Genomic DNA, 20,798 nt, shown 5'->3' on the forward strand with positions numbered 1-20,798 from the left:
AGTCACCAGGGATCTCTGAAGGTTAATGTGCCCTAATAGTACAAATGGCGAAACTAATGATTTTGAATCTCAGGCCTTGCTCTGCTCCTCTGTGTGGGAACTGGTGTCTTGGAAGATTTACATAATTACTTTTGTTTATTTCTTTTTAAAAGTTTTGTGAAAGTCATACCACTAAGAAAGGCTTACTTCACAAAACTGTGGAAAGAAGTCTGCCAATTTCTTAGATTTGTGATTTAGGTTGAATGTCCCAGCTCACTCTGGGAGTTATTGCCTATGAAGGGAGAGATCCCAATGTCTTCTCCCTGACCTTTTTCATGACCCTAAAAAATGGGGTAAATAAGCAGCATGAGATTCCTTTTACTGTACCAATTTCATCTCAAAATATTGAGGTTAAGTTCCAATCATTCAGTAATGAAGAGAATCAGCTAAACCCAAAGAGACAACTGTGGGAAATGAGAGTGGACCACAACATAGCATTTTCACTCTTTCTGTTATTGTTTGCTTGCATTTTTATTTTCCTTCTCAGGTTTTTTTTCTTTCTTTCTAGATCTGATTTTTCTTGTTAGTAAGATAACTATATAAATATGTACACATATATTGGATTTAACATATATTTTAATATATTTAATATAAATTGGATTGCCTGCCATCTAGGGGAGGGAATAGGGGAAAGGAGGGAAAAAGTTGGAACAGAAGGTTTTGCAAGGGTCAGTGTTGAAAACTTGCCCACACATATGTTTTGTAAATAAAAAGTTATAAAAAAAAATTGAGGTTAGAGTGGGATAACTGAAATATATTATAGCACATATAGGTCCCCAGACAATTCTGCCTTAGGTTCAATGTACTCCATGGGTCAGCATTCAGTCAAAATCAAGCTCCACAACCCCTGCTGATGTGTTTATTTTTCTCGGTCAGCCACAGAACATAATTAGTTCAGAGCAAAAGCATTTAATGAAAAGGCAAAATCAGAAAAGTAATGATAAAACATTTCCCCAAAACTGTAGGGCACACTTTCCCACAATGATATAGGGAACATGTGGAAAGGGGGAATTCACATGGGAAGGTGTAGTGAGAAATGTAGAAAGCATCTGGTCAGAACTCCCACACAGGGAACATATATAACCAAAACTGTAGGGCACACTTCCCCACAAATATATCTAGATCCAGTGTAAATAGGGAGTTTACATAGGAAAGATGTGGAGAGAAATATAGGAAGCATCTGATCAGGGCTCACACATAGGGAATATATATAGCCAAAGCTCATATAGAAAAGCAATTTATCTCTGACAGAGAAGGTTCACTCTAGTTTTCTGATGATATAATCCCACTGAGCTTATTCTCCCTGTACTTATATCCCAGATAGCTTCTGGTTGGTATGTAGCATCTGCTGGGCATCGTTTTTGCCTGATCTTATTGGCTACTACAAGGTGGTACACCACTGGTCCTGTGGTTGCTATTTATCAGAGTCAGAAGCAGCTCCACTGGAGCAAGCTTTTGGACCTTTTCTCTTTTTTTTTTTCACTTTGATATTTTATTAGTAAATTTGTGTACGATATTATTTTAGGAGATGAACTGAAAATGTAAATATTTCTTTTTTTAATTTATAAATTTTTGACAGTATATATGCATGAGTAATTTTTTTATAACATTATCCCTTGTGTTCATTTTTCTACATTATCCCCTCCCTCCCTCTCTTTTCTCTTTTTCCAGGATCTTGCTACAAATGTATTTCTAGCTGAGGTACCACCTTTTCTTTCTCAGAATCAGAACGGACAACAATCTCAACGAGCTATCACTACAGCTTAACTCAATTGTGTAACTGCTACTTCCTATCCACTAGGGACAAGGTCTCTGTTACAAACTACACTCTGATTTAGGATTAGAAATCCCTTGTGGCTCCCCACTCAGATTCCATTGCTAAACTGTATCAACTCTATCGATAAACTGTATGGACATTGTTTCAGAATCTGTTCTGCCAATAAATTATCTAGGGCTTTTCAGATTCAGAGTCAACAAGCTTTTCAACTTCCAAATTCTCACATGCATATCAAGGAGTAAGGTACAAGAACAAATGTGAAGTCCAGTGGCAAGATATCATTTTCTTCCTACTTATCTTCAGAATACGTGGCCAAAAACTAGATGACTCTAACATTTGCATATAGTTACAATGGTTTTAGAGAACTGGTCTTTCTCCTTCCATTTTAGAGATCAGCAAACTGAGGCCAACGGAGTTAAGGCAACTTGCCCAAGATGACAGTTAGAAGACCCAGGACTATAACCCAGATACTTACTAGCTGTGTGACTAGCAAGTTGCAACTTCTCTGTGCCTCATCTGTAAAATTGATATAAATAAAGCACCCACTTCAAAAGGTGGGGATCAAATGAGTTAATACGTGAAAGTGTTTGCAAACAAAGGCATCATAAAATGGTATTTATTAGTGCTATTGTTATACTTTCTGATTTCCAGAAAAGGACTTGCCCCATATGATGGGCTTCTTTCCTATCAAATATTAGGATTCCATGTGGGAAATCATCATCTGAAGCTGTTAGCATAATAACAACTCAATTAGGGATTCCTGGGCACTGGGGAAAGGATGGGGAGCATCTCTAGGTTTCAGAAGTCAGAGGATGAACACAAAGTCAACTTGGCTGGGTTGTACAAGTCATAAATTACAAACTGCCACATCATGCTCAGGATTTTTTCATAGTCAACAACAGGATTACAGGATATTTTCCCATATCAGTCACATGACTCAGGAAACATGGCTGCCCCCTTCACCAGAATCCAAACTCATCCCTTCTGCCAGAGATGAGAACCTGATTTTCAGTAGAAAAGAGCTATGACCATGTCTATTTCCCTTCTTCAGTTCATTAACTAAAGATATAAGAAGCTCCTGCCATTAGTGAATTTATATTCAACATGATAATTGTACAAAGAAGTTGGGATGGGAATAGAGGTCAGAACCTATGATTTCAAAAATATGTGGAACTTTTAGAGAGCAAACAACCCTCTACCACATCCATTTATTAAGCACCTACTGTGTGCTAAGGAAATACTATACAAAGGCAAAAGCAATTCTTGCCTTCTGGGAGCTCACCATCAGAACTGGGAGACATTAGGCAAATAACTAATGACAAATGAGATGGAGTGAAGTAAAGGAAGATAGGGAGACATTAATAGGAGTGAGGATTGGAGCTCCTTCTGCAGTCACTCAGGGCCCTGAGAAGCCGAGTGATCTACCTGGGTTAACACAACCTATAAATGTCAGTTATGGGGCTGACTCTGCACTCAGTTCATGATACACCTCCCTCCCTCTACAGATAAGTAAAATACAAGGAAAAGGGAGAGATGAGTGATTGCTAACCACTCACCTGCCTCACCCCTCATTCAATTCATATCAGAAGATCAGCCCTGCCAGGAGGGAAGCTGGGAGAAAGCTGCCAGCAGCCAACTGGCCAACACCCCCCGCTCTTTTCCCTGTGACATTCCACTCTCCAGTTTTCCGTAGTTTTACATATATGTGTGTGTGTGTGTGTGTGTGTGTGTGTGTGTGTGTGTGTGTGTGTAATTTTCCTTGAAAGATTGAATGTGATAAGCTGAGGCCTAATACTCTGTGTCCACTAGGAAAGGCTGGATTCTCACATGATACATACAACTCATAGATAATCTTACCAAAGAACTCCTTGAGGTCTAGATATTCTATTGATAATCTAGATATACTTGGCCTTTTTTAGTGTTCTGGGACCTTTGAGCAGGCTTTCTGGTGACACCTGTAGATCCCTTCTCAAAAAAAAATCTCTTTAAACACAAAATAAAATGCATAAGATAAGAAAGAAAACTATATTAAAAATAAGTATCATTTTTTTAAAAAGCAAATTTATGGACCTGAGGTTAAGAACTTTTGTCCTGTGTTTTATGGATCAGGAGAAAAAAGCCCAAAGAAGTAGTTATCGGTCTAAGGTTACAGAGGTGGCAAATGGCAGAGCTGGAGATCTGAATTCAAGTTCTGTGACTTCAGATGTTATATTGATTCCTCTGTGCCATGGTACCTAATTAATTCCTTTCTACAAAAAAGAAAAATAACAAGAAGAAGAGAAGAAGAATAAGAACAAGAGAAGAAGAAGAACAAGAACAAAAACAAGAAATGTGATTAGCATCAAACTTTTGTTTACTGTGTAACTCTGCTAACTTCCCTACATTCTCTCCTGCTTTCTAAGTATTTTCAGGACAAAAAGTAAGAAAAGAAAACATAAGAATAATAAGCTTTCCCAAGACTAGTTCCTACCAGCTGTCAATACTCTTCAAATTTTCAAAGTTCTGACTCTGCCCAAGTTCCCAGCAGGATAGGCCACTTGACCTTTGGGATTGGCCACACTGGAGAATTTTTTTTAAAAATGTGGTATTTCCCCAAAAGTTTAGCCCTCAAATCTCCTCAAGGGGAAAACTCACCAGGTAGAAAAAAAGGCCCTAAAATTTTGTAACTCAAAGTAAGATAAGCTGAAAGCCCTGCCAACTCTCTGCACCAAGCAAGAACAGCTGGTTACATCATACATACATACGTACATCTTTCATATCTCATACAATCCAAAGCACAGGGAGTGTGTAAACCAGTAAAACTGTCGTAACTACCTAAGGCAGGAGCCCCAATGGACTTTCTGGCCCTCAACTAAACAAAATAATAATCAAATCTGATAAAATGAATCAGCAGCATATTACTTTATACTGAAAAAACAATAATACAGAAAAACACATATAGATATGATCTTTCCTGGTAGATTCCTTCCATAATCTGCCTCCTAGATATATTTCAATTTTGATTTCATATTACTTCCCTTTCACATACCCTCTGTTTTAAAGACCTTTTATATATGATTTTATATTATTGTATGTGATTTTTCATCTTCTACCTGTGCCTTTCTAGAAGCAGTAACCTCTCCAACTCTGCCCTATCCTAGTTCAGAATATACTCTCTCCTCACCTCTGCCTCTTAGAATCCCTACATTCCAAGAAAATATGTTTTCATCAACACTTTTTTGATCCTACAATTCCAAGCACTTTCTAGTATGCCTTGGAATGACTTAACATAGACTGTGTATTCACTTCTATGGGTAAATTCCTCCCTATCTCCCCCCAAAGAATGGGCATATTTTAATTTGTCTGTGTATCTCCAGCATTTATGCCACAAGGTCTGTTAAATTAAATCATGCTATACCACTTATTGTCCATAAAGCACACCTGTTAACCAATAATCAGAGTGACAGAAAATCAAATTGTTGGACTGGACAGTAAAGGGGAAAGCCATTTCCCACTCTTTTTTCAAGGATTAAGAGCTCTAGCTGGATCCAAAGAAAAACAAGAATTTTGGAAATGCACCAGCAAGCATAATAAGATCTGGCATTTATGTATCATTTTAAGTTTTACAAATTACTTTAAAAACAATTATTTCATTGGAGCCCACACAAGAAGCCTAGAAGCCTGGATACTCTCATTATCCCCATTTTGCAGATGAGGAAACTGAAGCGGACAGAGAGGTTAAGGAAGCTAGCACCTAAATCTAAATTTGCACTCAGGTCTTCCTGATTCCAGTTCCAATGCCTTGTCCACTATATCTCCCAGCTGGTATCTATAAGATACGTGTCATATGTCGATTGTTAGGCTTAATTGTGTGGAAAATGTGCATTGCACACCTTAAAGTACACCATAAGTGATAATTCACATTTTAAAAATTTTATTTTAGGATTTCATTGATTTAGAGAATTCCCAGTGTGGAAATTTCCTCCATGAGTTCAATCTGCAACTTCAAGCTTTAGAAAGTCTTTCAGGAGTAAGAAGTTAACTAACTTGAGCAGCGACACACAGCCAGGAAGAGTAAGAGAATTTCCTGACTCCAAGGCTCATTTTATTTCCATGATTTTCTCATGATTCTGATTAAAAATGAGTTGCAAAAAATTTTTTAATTTAAAACTGAGGTAGGAGGGAATGTAAGATTCAGAAGTTACTTTCCTGAACATAAAAAAATGGAGGAAGAAAAGCAAAGGGTTAAAGAAAGAGAAGGAAAAACAATTAAAACAACTAAGATAATTAAACCTTGGACAAATGAATGGTGAAGGCTGAATCTGTAACTTTCTTCAGGACCTGGAGCCTCTAAGCCTGAATGGTGATGACCAGTTATTATTCTTTATCAGAGAATAGAAGAACTAGGGAAAAACAACAAGTGGTATTGATAGTATTCTGAAGTTTACAAAGGGCTTCATGTAGATGATCTCAGCTGAGCTTCAAGAGTGTCCTTCAAGATTTCAATATCCCCATTGAACAGATCAAGACACCGAGGCCAGAAGAATTCATTACCTATAGATATTCATCCAGTAAACATCAGGAGCAGGATTGGACCACAAAGAAGCCTAGTCTAGACATCCTGTAATACTCTGCTACCTCTTTAAAGAAAAGGGGACTTAACTGGTGATGAGTGCAAGATGCAGAGGGCATGGTGACAGTTAATGCTTGAAGAAGGAATCTTGTCTCTTCTTCCAAGGGAAGCCATGCTAGTCTAAAGCTCAGAGATCAACCAGCTGACCTGTCAAAGCTCTTTCCAATTCTTACCCAATGAATCTACAAATTGTGGGTCCTTTGATATTGAATTTAAGAGCTCTTTATTTACTTGGACACAGACATGTGAGACCTTAGGAGGAAGCAAGTGAGAGGTTATATTCAGGAAACCTGGTACTACGTAAATTGGTCAGAGCCCAGACATTCCCAAATAGGACATTGCTTATCCCATGTGACTATCGTCCTGTTAAGACACAGGTTGCTTTTAGAAAGTTTTGAAAATATCGAACTTGCTGCTATTTTTTCTATCCCTTCCCAACCCCCCAAAACCTTGAAGTAGTGTAAGAAAGAATACTAGATTTGGAGCCACCTGATGACTTCACACCTCTGAGCACCTGAAAAAGTCACTTAGCTTCTCAAAGATTCCATTTCTTCATATGTAAGATGAGTAGGTTGAACTAGACAACATCTGGGGTTCCTTCTGACTCCAAATGAAGGGGTCTATGAGGAACTACAAGTTTCTAAAAGTTTGTAGGTCAGTCTATCCCTGTAGCCTGTAGATGCTGCTACTATGGTTACTAAAGACTTTCTGAGAACTTGGGACAAGGCCCTGGCTATTTTTTTGTCAGATGACAAACTTAGGACAACTGGACAACTGAAAAAGAGCAATGGCCTTAAAATTAATTCTAAGAAAATATTATCGCTGTCTTTAATTACTCCCTCCCCAAAACAAGTCATTTAAAAAAAATAAAATAAAAAGCAGCTGTGATAAAGATGCTTTTTAAAGGGCTTGTGCTTTAGGAGTATTGACTCTCATATTTCCAGTCTGAATTTCTGGAGCTATTGCGAAAACACAAAGATTCAACCAAGAATATATTTTGTCACTTTCCTATTTTTTTGAGAATCCTTCCCATTATGTGTGTGTACGTTCATATATTTCTTCATAGTATGACCAAGACTTAATTTATTTCAGTTTGGATTTAGTTTTAATCACAGAAGAATAACCTGATTCAACCTTCTGAAATCTTGATCACTGTTGAAACCAGAATTCAAAAAAAAAAAAAAATCAAATGCGCACTTTGTCTTGATAGTCTCTTAAGACAAACCCAGCTATAAATGTCCCATCAGCCCCGACCCCATTTCTTCAACTCTTCTAAAAGACAGAACAGAATATCTTTGGAAGAGGCCACTAAAGGGTTAACCCAACTGATTTCTGGGATGAGATGAGGATGGAGTCTGATTTTTTTTTTTTTTTTAAGGCAAACACCTGGAGGGAAAAAAAAGTAGTATTTTGTTTCTACCTCAAGAAATTGCCGACAAACATAAAGCAAATCACATCAGTGGAATACTCAATTATCTGCACATGTTAATTAACTAAATGTAATCAGCCCCCTTTCAGGCCTCTTTTCACCTGCAGTAATATGGGGACTGGATTTGCTTCCCTGCTCCCCACCATGGGTAAAAAAAAATAAAAAAAATAAAAATTAGACAGACTGCATGGTGCATCCAAGAGTAACTAGTAAGCAGGGATTTCTGCTGATGGCAGGAATTTTCTCTGCTCAAGGCACCAAGAGAACCCACAATATGGAGATGGTAGGACCGGCTGGAGGCTGCAATTATTTCCCAAACATATTTTAAAGCATCGATTTAAAGTTCAGCTAGATAAAACTATGCTCTGAGACGCTTGTTTCATAAAAGCGGGCTCCGAGAGTCATCTGAAGTCGTAAATATGCAGTCATGACAATTAAATATTCATGAAATCAAGAGTTACTGAAAAGCTGAGTATATTAGAATATTAAAATCCATTGCCTTTTTCCCTCTTCTTTGCTACCAGCTCCCCCCCCCCCCCAGTATCTGCAGAGCCACACAAACTGCCAGTCCCAGTGCTCTAGTGGGTTGCTTCTCACATGAAAGCCATGTCACTGATTTTCCCCCCGATTGACACACAGCTCTGATGCTCAGCTTGCTTCCTGCATGCAGCACACATTCTGACCACTGGTGATTTCGGGAAAGACACTTTTTTTTTTTTTTCTTCCCCTAAGACTTGTCAAGTGAACCCAACTCGAAATTCAATGTGGCTGGAGCCTCCTGGGTGAAATCCAGCCAGAGTTTACGGATTTCTTCAGTCCACCTGTACAGCAGAAGCATTCCCAGAAAGCAGACCACTCTCGGGCTCCCAGGTCTCAGGCTGTCCTCAGTACTATTGTCTCTAAGGCAGTGGAGCTCATCACACTCCCCACATCTTTCCCATTCAGCTTACGTGGATCAGACCAATGGTGAGGTAGTAAAGGGCCTGAGCGCAGCTCTCCGGCTTCCAAACACAAATCATAACTTTTTGGGGGGATGGGAAGGTGTGGATTCCCAATCGAATTCCCCAAGTTTAAGAGCATCAGTGCAGGTGCCCTTCCCCCCCCCCCCCGGTTCCATGGAACACTTAGCCTTCAGTTTCACCAAAAATACATAAAGAGGAGAAAATGCTTCGAGAAAAAGTCATGTTCTGGTAAGTATATTGGCCCGGCATTAGTATAATGGCCTTTTTTTTTTTTTTTTTTTTTAATGCATTTCTCCCTCTTTATTGAAGAGGAGTGGCAGGGACAGTGTGGAAGTGGAACCATCTTCCCTAGAACTCCCTTCCCTCCAAGGCTCTGTCCCCCGCTACAGGGAGAAGGAGCCGTCCCCCGGTGTGCAATGACACAGCAGGGCTGAGGCGGCCGTGAGGGGCTGCCCTTCCGGGGGCAGGGGTGACAGGTGAGGCCGGAGGGCTCGCCGCCGCCGCCGCCAGAGCGAGGCTCGATTCGGGAACGAGGGAAAGTTTGCTCCCCGCAGCGGGCCAGCGTGGGGGGCCGCTCTCCGGCTCCCCGCCCGCGGCCCCGAGGCTTCCCCCGAGCCGCTTGGGAACTCGCGGCTCGGAGCACGGAGCCCGCAGAGCCTCCTCCCTCGGAGCCGGGAGGGCGAGCGGCGGTCTGGCCGCCGGCCCCGGCCGCCCCCCGCCGCCCCGCCTCCCCTCAGCCCCGGGCACGGAGAGCACACCCAGGCGGCTCAGCCCGCAATCCAGGACGGGCTCCTCCATGCCGCCGCTGCCTCCACTTGGGAAAGTCACTCCCCATCCCCACCCCCGCCCCGCCACAGACCGACAGACAGCCGGCAGGACGAGACGGCCCGCTCCGCGGCCCCCGCCCCTCCGCCCGCAGACCCCACCCTCCGGCTGGGGCTCTCCAGCCAGGGCAGGCGGTGGAGGCGACCCGAGGACTCCCGGCTGAGCGCGGAGATGCTGGGCAGGGGGCGGCCGGCAGACCTACCTTTTTGTCTTCTTTCTCGCTGTTTGGTCTCTTCTCTGGGTGGCTGTCCCCGGCGGCCGCACTTTCCCCGGGCTGCTCATCCTGCGGCGGCGGCGGCGGCGGCGGCGGCGGCGGCGGTGGCTGCTGACAGCCTCCGCCAGCCCCCTGAGAGTGGGGGATGGGCTCCGGGCACTGAGAAACTCCCTTAACATCCATCTCCATCTTCCGATTCACTGTAGGGCGAGACAAAAGCGGGGCAAGGACTTGGCAGCCAGCGGCGCACGGCGGCTCCGTTCACGGGCCCGCGGCACGCATGGCGAGGGGAGCCGGCACGGGCGCAGTCGCTCTGGCTCGGGCTCCGGCTCGGGCTCGGGCTCGGGCTCCGGCAGGGCTCGAGCTCCGGCTCTCCCCCGCCCCGGGCTCTCCGCCGCCCGCCCCCCTTCCTCCTTCCCTCTCTTCCTCCTTTCCTCCCTTCCTCCCTCCCTCCCTCCTCGCCACTAGAACGGCCAGACTTTTGTATCCATTGAGAGCGCGCCTGTGCCTGTGGGGCCGCCTGTGTGTGTGTGCGTGTGTGTGTGTGTGTGTGTGTGTGTGTGTTGTGTGTTGTGTGTCCTTGGTGCGGTGGCCTTCAAGCTCCCCGAAACAGCCAACGCGAAGCAAGCAGCTGACGCCTGGCCGCCCAGACCCCGCGAGCTCGAGCCGGGCGCGGTGCTTATTTACTTTCTCTCCTTATCTAGGTCCCGGATCCAGACCTTTGTTTTTGCCCCTCTCCTCGTCGCTGGCTCCCTTCTGCTTCGCCAGTTCCCCCAGACCCCCTCCCCGGGAGCCTCGGGAACAAAGTTAACTGGAAGAACAAACCACAGATCGCCGGGATCAGCCCGGGGAAACTGCCAATATGCTGATCACGCCAAGGAAAAGTTCAATGTCCACCCCACCCCCACGCCGACCCCACCCCCGGCCCCCAGCGCTCCCCCAGCTAGGCTTCCCTCCTCCCCTCCCCTTCCCCCCGGCCAGAGGCTGTGCTACCCAAAAGCAAAGGAAAACAAGCGATTTCCCGACCTGTGCAAGGTGGTGGCGGCGAGGATGAGAGCCGAGCATGGACACGATTGTGGCTGGCGTAGCCCCCCCCCCCTTACCCACGCCCGACCCCCCTACCTCCAACTCCCCCCCCCTTTCCACTGGTGACTGCGATCTCCTGGATGGCAGTCGCCTGGCAGGCTGGGGTGAGTGTGTGCGCGCGCGTGTGTCTGAGTGTGAGTGTGTGTTTGGTGTGTGTGACTGGAGCTCCCTCTCTCTCCTTCTCCCTCTGTCTGCTCTGCCAGCGGCGTGGCACGCAGCATTGCACAAGGAGAACTGGAGTAAAGAGGAAAAACAAGAGACAATTTCGGGCAGGAAATCGACATCCCTCCCAGCTGCCTGCTCCCGGGTTTGAACCTGAGCAGAGGGGAGAAGATGTCTGGCTCGCAGTCTGGCTCCTTCGAGTTGGCGATAAACGTCGGGAGCCCAAGCTGGATGGGGGAGGAGAAGGGAGAGGAGAGAAGCTAGGGGCAGGCATTTACTGCAATATGCCTTGGATTTTTTTTTTTTTCCCTTCCAAATGTTAGCTGCCTTTTTCAGATGGGAAGTTGTGCCTTTTACAAGAACATTCTCTCAGAAGGGCAAGGCTCGCCTTTGGGAGTGATCCTAGTGGTCAGGCAGCAGCTATTCCCTTGATGTGTATATATTTCCAAAATGAATGGCAAGGTTAGACTTGGTAATTCTTAAATCAGGGCTCACCGTCAGGTGATCAGGTTACACTTCTAAATATAACATCACATTGTCCTGGGGAACTGCCTGGCAACTTCATGGAAACATCGAGGGGGAGGGACTTGCCATAGTGGCCCTGAGACTGGTCTCAGCAGTGGTTCGCTTGATAATGAAATATCTGCTTATTAAGATGCAGGTCAATATTAAAGGATGCCCTTTGCTCCAGCTTCCATGATATCCCTCTCCTGATGAGATAAATGAACTATTCATTTCATTTCCCAGAAAATTTCACTGCTAAGGTGTGATGAATAGATGAGGTTAACTTGAAGAAACTGAGAAATTATCCTTCCTTTCTGCATCACATTATCCTCAATTTAAGTTTTATATAGCAGTTACACATTTCCCCCTAAAACAAGTAAACCAGTCCTGTGTAATGTCATTATCTCCTACGGAGAGCTCCAAGGTTCCTCCACTGTCCTCACCTCACAAAAAAGGAAACTGAGTTCCAAGAAAGTTAAATCATTTGCCCACAGGCACACAAGTAGTGGGTTATGAAGGTAAGAAACAACTCAGATCCTCTCATTTTTCAGAGCCAGGCAGGGGTCCTTAACCCTTTTTTGTGTCAAAGACTCCTTTGGCTAGCTGCGAAGCAGACGGATGCTTCAGAAAATTGTTTTTAAATGCATAAAATATATACAATTACATTAAAATGGTCAATTTCCAATAGATAACTGCATTGCTTGAGTTGTGAAAAATAAATGCATAAAATAAAATACATAGGAAAATGAAAGCAAATACACTTAAACACAGTGATCTATTTTTCAAGATGTTCACAGGCCATGTGAAAAGGATCACAGACCCAGCATGTTCTTTCCATTGAGTTGCCTTATCTCTGAAGAGAATCTCTTCTTTGATATCTTGATGATAAGTCTGGGATGTTTGTGTATATAACATTTGTTTGGGATGTTGTGCATATCACATTTAATAATGATGAAAGCTTTACCATCATTTCACATTTGATCTTAACAATAACATGAAGCTTGTGCTGTCCCATTTTTTATATGATGAAACCAGGCCCCAGACCTTTAAGTAACTTGCCCATGGTCAAGAAAGTTTATGAGGCAAGATCATTCTGTACTCCCTGTTCAGCATCCTCTGGAAGATCATCCTCCCCTGTGGAGGTCGGTATTACACAAATTATCTCTTTACTAAAGATGACATAATTAATAGATGACCAAGCCAAGATTTAAATCTAAACTTCAAAGCTAGTGCTCTTTTGAGGATAATTCAACCAAAAACAACACTATGAAATAAAGGCTTAGGGCCTGAATTAGTCAGCTTTTACCTTAACTCTTTTTTGTAAAAATAACAATAATAATAATAATAATTTTTTAAAAAGCTAAACTGATTTTTTTGTTTAATTGTTTTTATTTTCAATTAGAAATATAAGGGGGGGGGAAATGATCTTCAAGTAAAAGTATTGCTCTTATTTTGAGGAATCAGATTTGATTTTGACATATCCATGGGAGACATTATGTTACAGAAGATTTTTTAGGGTGGTGTTCTGCTCCACTGAATCAATTGTTTTTATAGTCAACCAACAATAAACCCAGTGGGATCTTGCATTTTCTGAAACTTTCAGTCAATTATGTGACTATAAAGATGTGAACCTCAATAGGATATAATTTGGAAAAGCTTGGCAATTCCCTTTAGCCTTTAGCCAGAATGTTCCCAATGCATATATCAATTTTCTCATAAATGGGGAGCACAGGCCTATGGTGGGTTGAGGAAACTGAAAAATATTATTATCAAAACTTTGTGCAGAAGCAGCAGAAAATATGTCATCAGAAGATGTATGACTACAAAAGGAAGTAGGCCTTTTGTTTCCAGTCAGTGTCAAGTGATGGAGAGGGTTCCCAGGTTCTCACAGAGCATTTCCAGGATGATTGGATAAGAGATATACAAAATGAGGAAGTAGAGATCTGCATCTTTGTCAGGAATGTTTATACCAATGAGATTGATTGAAGGTCCATTTAAGGATCAATATATATGAAAGGAAGTTTGCTTCAGTATGATACAAGAGTAGCAGCTCTTTTTTATTAATTTATTTTTTAAAGCTTTTTATTTTTCAAAACATATGTGAGGATATTTCTTCAATATTAGTCCTTGGAAAACTTTGTGTTCCAATTTCCCCCTTCCCCCCATGCCCTTTCCTACATGGCAAATAGTCCAAAATATGTTAAACATGGTAGAAATATATGTTAAATCCAATATGTGCATACATATTTGTGTATAATTATCATGAGCAGCTCTTATTGTTAAAGGATATTAGAGTTAGAATCAGAAGAAAATGGGATTCCAATCCTGCTCATTACTTACTGGTATGGGATGCCTCAATGTGTTTTAGTGTCTTTATTAATAAAATTGATATTATATTACCTGTAGGGCCGCCTCGCTGGGATCTAAGAAAATAATGTATGTAAAATTCAAATCATAATCCACCATTTAAATGTCAATTATGATGTCTATAAAATGGCATTATTCTTATAGTGAACAAAATATGCAAGTCAAAAAGTAAATACATTGGGATGAATGCACATACCAAGAAATTCCAAGTTCCCTCATCATCTGAGTGGACTTGCATTGAAAGAAATAAAAATTACACATCTTGGTCATTTGTTTTATTGAAATAGATTTTTAAAAAGAGCTATCTTTAAATATTCCTGCATCTGAGCCTTGATTGTAGGCAAACATGAAGACAAGTAATCTTTGGAGTGGTGAGGTGATGAACCTGACAGATTTTCACTCTTCAATATGGGGGGAAAAAGAATCACATGGTGGGGCAGAAGTTAGAGCAGCTGAATAGATTTCAATCCTTCTTCCATGCTTGCTTCCTCTGAAATGTTTATACGTTTCTTTAAGACTTTGAATGAAGATTATATTAAAAATAAAGACACCAACACATCATGTTGACTGTTCTATATTTAGAAATCAACTAAAAAAAAATTCCTATTGTTACATACAAATATTTCCCCCCATTCTTCTGCTCTTGTATTTTTGGAGCTCCCAATTCTTCTGTATACATCTGCCTTAAGTAAATATGGATTCACCAAAATATACTGCACATCAAAATTGTTGATTGCATACATTTGGGCACCTAATTATGCATGCAGATTGCTGTTTCAAGAATGCAAGCAGCTTGCAATATTCCCAAAATCCAGACCTCCAAGTCATCAGAAGTATTTGTTACTATTTTCCTGTTACCTTAATGGGCTTCATTTCTGGATTACAAGCAAAATAAGTAGCATGGATAATTCTGACCTTTACATGCCCTCCATCCAGCCATCCCCGATGAATCATAACAGCCTGGTCAGCTTTATCCAGTGTTGTTTCTCTCTTCCGTGTGTGGCTCAAACCATTTTGTTTCTTCAGTCTTTCCGGTGACAGTTACCAGAAGACTTGAATCTTCAGAGTTCTCGATTTAAATGTTATCCTTGATATTTCATCCATTTCTTGACCTTTCATTTTGACTGACTGAGATCATTATTCTTCCATATCCTCTCCCTTACTCCATCCCATCAGAAAACCTCCTGGAGATTCCTGAATGATGGAAAGGTTTAACAGGCTAAAGAACTTTTCCCTCAGTCTATCATAATTGTGAATTTGGGCTGGCCAGTAGTCTACAGTTGTCCATTCTTCAAGAAAACAACATCACACATTTGATGATTTCTCCATTGAAGTCTGATTCCCTCTAGTACCTTGTGTTAGCACAGAGTGATCCAAGCGCTGCAAAAACCCTTTCATATGAGTCCAAGCTCTAGAAAGTTAGATCAAGCTACCAAGGTTATGGTGGGCCCCCATTTGAAGGGGCTCACCATCACCTTAGCTCTCAATTTGATAATATATTTTGGCTACAGTGGATTATGAAGACCTGCTAAGTCATGAGAAGTTGTGATCTCAGATGGTGAAAGAATTACTTGAGCCAATGAAATAATGGATTGGGGGCATATTTTATAAGCTCAGAAAAATCTAAGGAACTTAACGATGTTCATAAGGGCAATTATTTCTTCTTGATGACGCCAAAAATTCAGTTTATTAATTTATTTTCTTACAGATTCACATATTTTAATGTATTTTTCAACATTAATTTTTTCCTTAATTTTGAATTCCATTTTCTTTTCTCTCTCCCTACTCAGTTAGAAGGTGAATGTATGATACCCATTATATATGTGACGGCATGCAAAACACCTTTGCATATTAGCCATATCCTCCATCCCTCCTAAAAGCAAGAAAAATTAAATGGGAAAAATTTTGTTTCAATTGTTTCAATCCATACTCAGTTTATCAGTTTTCTCTCTAGAAGTGGATAGCATTTTTCATCATGAACCTTGTGGAATTGTCACAACTCACTGTACTGACCATAGATGAGTTTTTCACAATTGATTATTATCACAATATTATTGTTTACTGTGAACAATGTTCCTGTTCTGTTCATTTCGCTTTGTGTTTGTTCATATAATTCTAGGTTTTTCTTTAAGTCTTCTCTTTTGTCATTTCCTATAGCAAAACAGTATTCCATCACAATCGTATACCACCACTTGTTTAGCCATCTCCCAAATGATGGCATCCTCTCAATTTCTAATTCTTTGCCACCACAAAAACAATTGCTACAAATATGTATTTTTTTAAAAATCTAAAGTCTTTTTCTTTTTTCTTTGATCTCTTTAAGATACATACCCAGTGGTGGTATTGCTGTCAAAGGGTATACACAGCTTTATATTAAGGATAAATAGGGATAGTTTTAAATTGTTCTCCAGAATAGTTGGACCAGTTCACAACTCCACCAATAATGCATCACTGTATCTATTTTTCATATGCTTTTCAATATTTGTCATGTTCCTTTTCTATCATGTTAGTCAATCTCACCCATAGACCACATATATAAAAAGTTTCAAGAATTTTTTTCAAAGAGCTAAAAGATTTTGAACAGGAAAGGATTTTAGAGATCATCTATCCCAGCTCTTCTTAACCTTTTCATCTCTCTTCAAACCACCTATGGCTTTTCCTCTCTTCCCTTAACTGAGAACCTTGTCCCATAGATTACTGAAAAAAAAAAAAAAAAGCTGTTTGCCAAGAATTCCCTCTTCTTTCTTCCCCCTCATTTTATATTACCCAGAAGCCTTCTGATGCCGTCTTACACAGATCCTTTGTCTCACACAGAAAGTTGGCTATTCTCCTTGACAAGGCAAACACCTCTACATGCACAGTTGATCCCATTCCAGTCCAAATTCTCCAGCACATTGCCTCCTCAATCATCCTTACATCCTTATTGGAACATCCTTACATCTTCAGTCCCTCCCTGTCTACTGGATTCTTCTCTCTTGCCTACAAACATGTCCATGTCTCTTTCATCTTCACCAAAATCCCCACCTGATCCATTCATTCTCATTAGCCATTATCCCATATTTATCCTCCCTGTTGTGGCTGAACTCCAATACCATCTATAATAAATGCCTCCATTTTTATTACCCTCAATCTTCTTAACTCTTTACAATCTGCATTCTGATTTCATCATTCAACAAAAATTACTCTCTCCAACATTACTAACAACCTCTTAATCATCAAATCTATTAGTTTTGTCACAATCCTTATCCTTCTTGACCTCTCTATAGCCTTTGACACCATCAATCGACTTTATTTCCTTGATACTCTCTTCTTTCTGTTTTCAGAAAATCACTCCCACATATTCTACTTTTTCTTCTTATAACCTTTGCTGAATTTTCTTCATCTAGGTTGCATTCACTAATTGTCAGAGTCCCAGAAGATTCTTCCCTGGGCCCTTTTCTCTTTTTCTTCTATTTTATTTTACTTAATCTCATGGATTCATGATCAGCTTTATGTTAATGATTCACAAAACTACCTTTTCAGCTTTAAATTTCTCTTTTAATCCCCAGTCTTACATTTCCAGTGTCATTGGATGTCCCATTGAAATCTTAAGCTCAATATGTTCAAAACTAGGCATTGTCTTTTGCCAAAAATTCTCCTCAATATCAAACTTTCCTTTTTTGTAAAGGACATCCTCCCAGTACCCAAGGCTTAAAACATAGGCATTATCCTCAAATCTCATATCCTCTCATATTCAATCTGTTGCCAAGGTTTGTTGATTTTAACTTAACATCTTAGATATGCCCCTCTCTCTTCTGATACTCTCATCATCCTGGTTCAGGGGCCCATCTCCTCACTACTATAACAGTGTGCTGGTAGGTCTAGCTGCCTCAAGTCTCTCCCAGCTGCCAAAATAATCTTAAAGTTCACATCTGACATTTCACTTAATGAACTTCAATAGTTCCCTATCATATCAAGATATCAGGATCAAATATGAAATCCTCCTTTTGGCATCCAAACCCCTTTACAATTCTCCCTTCAGAATAAAATATAGATAGAATGTAATAGATATACAGATATAGACAGACAGAATGTAATTATTTTAAAATTAATTTTTATTCTGAATTCCAAATTCTCTCCCTTTCTCCAGCTATTCCCCTATTTATCAAGAAGGCAAACAATATTATACCCATTATACTTGTGAAGGGATACAAAAAATTATGTTACTCATGTTGCCAAAAACAAGCAAAATAAATAAATTAAAATATGATGTAGCCTCTATTCAGAATTTATCGATTCTCTCTCTGAAGGTGGATATCATTTTTCATCATGAATCTTTTGAAATTGTCATGGATCATTGTATTGATCAGTGGAGCTAAGTTTTGTACACTTGACCACTGTTATAATATTGCTGTTGCTGTGTACAGTATTATGATTTTGTTCATTTCATTTTGCATCAATTCATTTCTATGTCTCTCCAAGGTTTTGTGAAATCATCCCTTTTGTCACTTCATATAACACAATAATATTCCATCACAATTGGTCAAATATTCCTCAATTTTAGGCATCTCTTCAATTTTTAATTCTTTGCCAGAACAAAAAAATACCCACTATAAATATTTTTATGCATATAGGTATTTTTCCTTTTTCTTTGATCTCTTTGGGACATAAGTCTAGTAGTGGCATTTCTGGGCCAAGGGGTATATACAGTTTTTATCCCTTTGGAGATAATTACAAACTCTTCTCCACAATGGTTAGACCAACTTGACAATTTCATCAACAATGCATTAATATACTTATTTTCCATATTTCCTCCAGCATTTATCATTTTCTTTTCCTGTCATATAAACCAATCTTATAGGTGTCAGGTGATATTTAAGAGTTGTTTTAATTTGCATTTCTCTAATTATTAGTGATTTAGAACATTTTTCCATATGGCGATTGATAGTTTTGATTTCTTCTAAAAATGTCTGGTTATCTTTTAACAATTGGGGAATGCTTCTCATTTTTATAAATTTGACTGGGTTCCAAATTTATATTTGAGAAACGACATTTTTATCAGAGAAACCTGAAGCAATTTTTTCCCAGTTTCCTGTTTTCTTTCTAATTTTGGCTGCATTGTTTTTCTCCTTTCTTTTTTTATCTCATATCACTCGGAAGTTTTTGTTATTATCAACTCCTTCATCCCTATCTTACAGAAGTAACCTTACTCCTTACCACTCCTTTCCTACAGAAGTGATTTTATTCTACCCATTTTCTACTGCCTCCTTTCTCTTTCCTACATTATCACTTATCATTGATTTCTCCTTGTCTACTGATTCCTCTGCTACTACCTACAAACATGTCCATGTCTCTCCCAAAAAATTCACACTTGATCTTTCCATTTTTGCTATCATCCTATATCTCTTCTGCCTTTTACGGATAAAACTCCTCAAAAAGACCATTTACAATAAGTGCTTTCTTCTTAATCTCTCACTATGTGGCTTCTGTTCTCTCCAAAGTTACTAGGGATCTTAGTTGTCAAATACAAAGGCCTTTTCTCAATATACTTCTTTGCTTCCTTGGACATTGTTGCTTACTTTTTCCTCCTTGACATTCACCCTGGTCCTCCTCCTACATATCAACCACTCCTCTGTCTCCTTTTCTTGATCTTCATCCAGGTCACACCCTCTAACCACAGGTGCTCCACAGAATTCTGACCTAGGCTTTCCTCTGCTCTCTCTCCATATACTTTACTTGATGATCTCATCAGTTCAATAGTAATTATCATCTCCAGGCTGATGATTCTCAAATCTACTTATCTATTCTTAACCTAATCTTGCATCTACTGTTGCCTTTTAGTTATCTCAAACTGGATATGAAGTAGATATCTTAAACTCAACATGTCCAAAACTTAATTCACTGTCTCTCCCCCTAAATTATTCCCTTTCAAACTTTCCTATAACTTTAGAGTGCATCGCCTTCCAATTCCCCAAGCTCACAATTTAAATGTCATCATTGATCCTTCACTATCCCTCAGCCATTATATCCAATCTGTTGCTCAGGCTTGTCCTTTTCACCTTAACAATATTTTTTAAATTTCCCACTGCCCATCACTGTCTGGTGCTGCTAACATTCTGATGTAAGGCCTTATCACTGCACACTTGAATTATTGTAATAGTTTGCTGTTGTGTCTCCCCATTCCAATTTATTTTCTATTCAACCACCAAAGTCATGTTCCAAAAATGTAAGTCCATCCATGTCAAACTGGTACACAATAAACTCTAGAGCCTCCTACTATCACCAGGATCAAAGATAAAATCTTCTATTTGGGCATTTAAACCTAATTATAATTTAACCCAACCCTCATCTTTCTAGTCTTCTTATTCCTGATTCTATATCATACAGGCCTCCTTGGTATACCATGAACGACACAATTCACCTTTTGGCTCTAGGCATTTTTGGCTACTCATCATGCCTAAATGACTCTTCCTTCTTTGTTTTGACTGATGACCTCTGGAGCCTTCTCCTTCAAATCCCATCTAAAACTCATTTTTTACAGGAAGTTTTTCTAAATGTTTCTTAATCCTAGTGCCTTCCCTCTTTTAATCATTCCCTACTTATCCTACATATACTTTTTATGTACATATTTATTTGTTGTCTCCCTCTATTAGACTATTAGGTCCTTGAGTGCAGGGACTGTTTTTGCCTCATTTTGTATCCCTAGGATTTAGCATTATGTGCCTAATGCATAATAAGTGCTTAATAAATGTTTCTTGAACATTGAGCATTTGTATCTCCAGCTCTAAGCACATTAAGTGCTTAATGAATGTGTATTGACTAACTGAGTGGAGGAGCTGGTG

General features: G+C 40.3%; 1 protein-coding gene across 2 annotated transcripts in view; it reads right to left on the reverse strand.

Moving 5' to 3' along the window:
• RBMS3 (RNA binding motif single stranded interacting protein 3) overlaps positions 1-10,242 on the reverse strand; it is a 1,412,069-nt gene extending 1,401,827 nt beyond the window's left edge. For both annotated transcript variants that reach the window (XR_012482314.1, XM_074267882.1), the window contains exon 1: positions 9,847-10,242. Coding sequence is in view for 1 of the 2 variants with exons in the window: in XM_074267882.1 (XP_074123983.1) it covers positions 9,847-10,047 (201 nt within the window). In the remaining variant the exon portion in view is untranslated. The remainder of the gene's footprint in view (positions 1-9,846) is intronic.
• Positions 10,243-20,798: the final 10,556 nt, after the last annotated feature.

The sequence above is a fragment of the Sminthopsis crassicaudata genome, chromosome 5, assembly GCF_048593235.1.
Source record: "Sminthopsis crassicaudata isolate SCR6 chromosome 5, ASM4859323v1, whole genome shotgun sequence".
Lineage (NCBI taxonomy): Eukaryota > Metazoa > Chordata > Mammalia > Dasyuromorphia > Dasyuridae > Sminthopsis > Sminthopsis crassicaudata.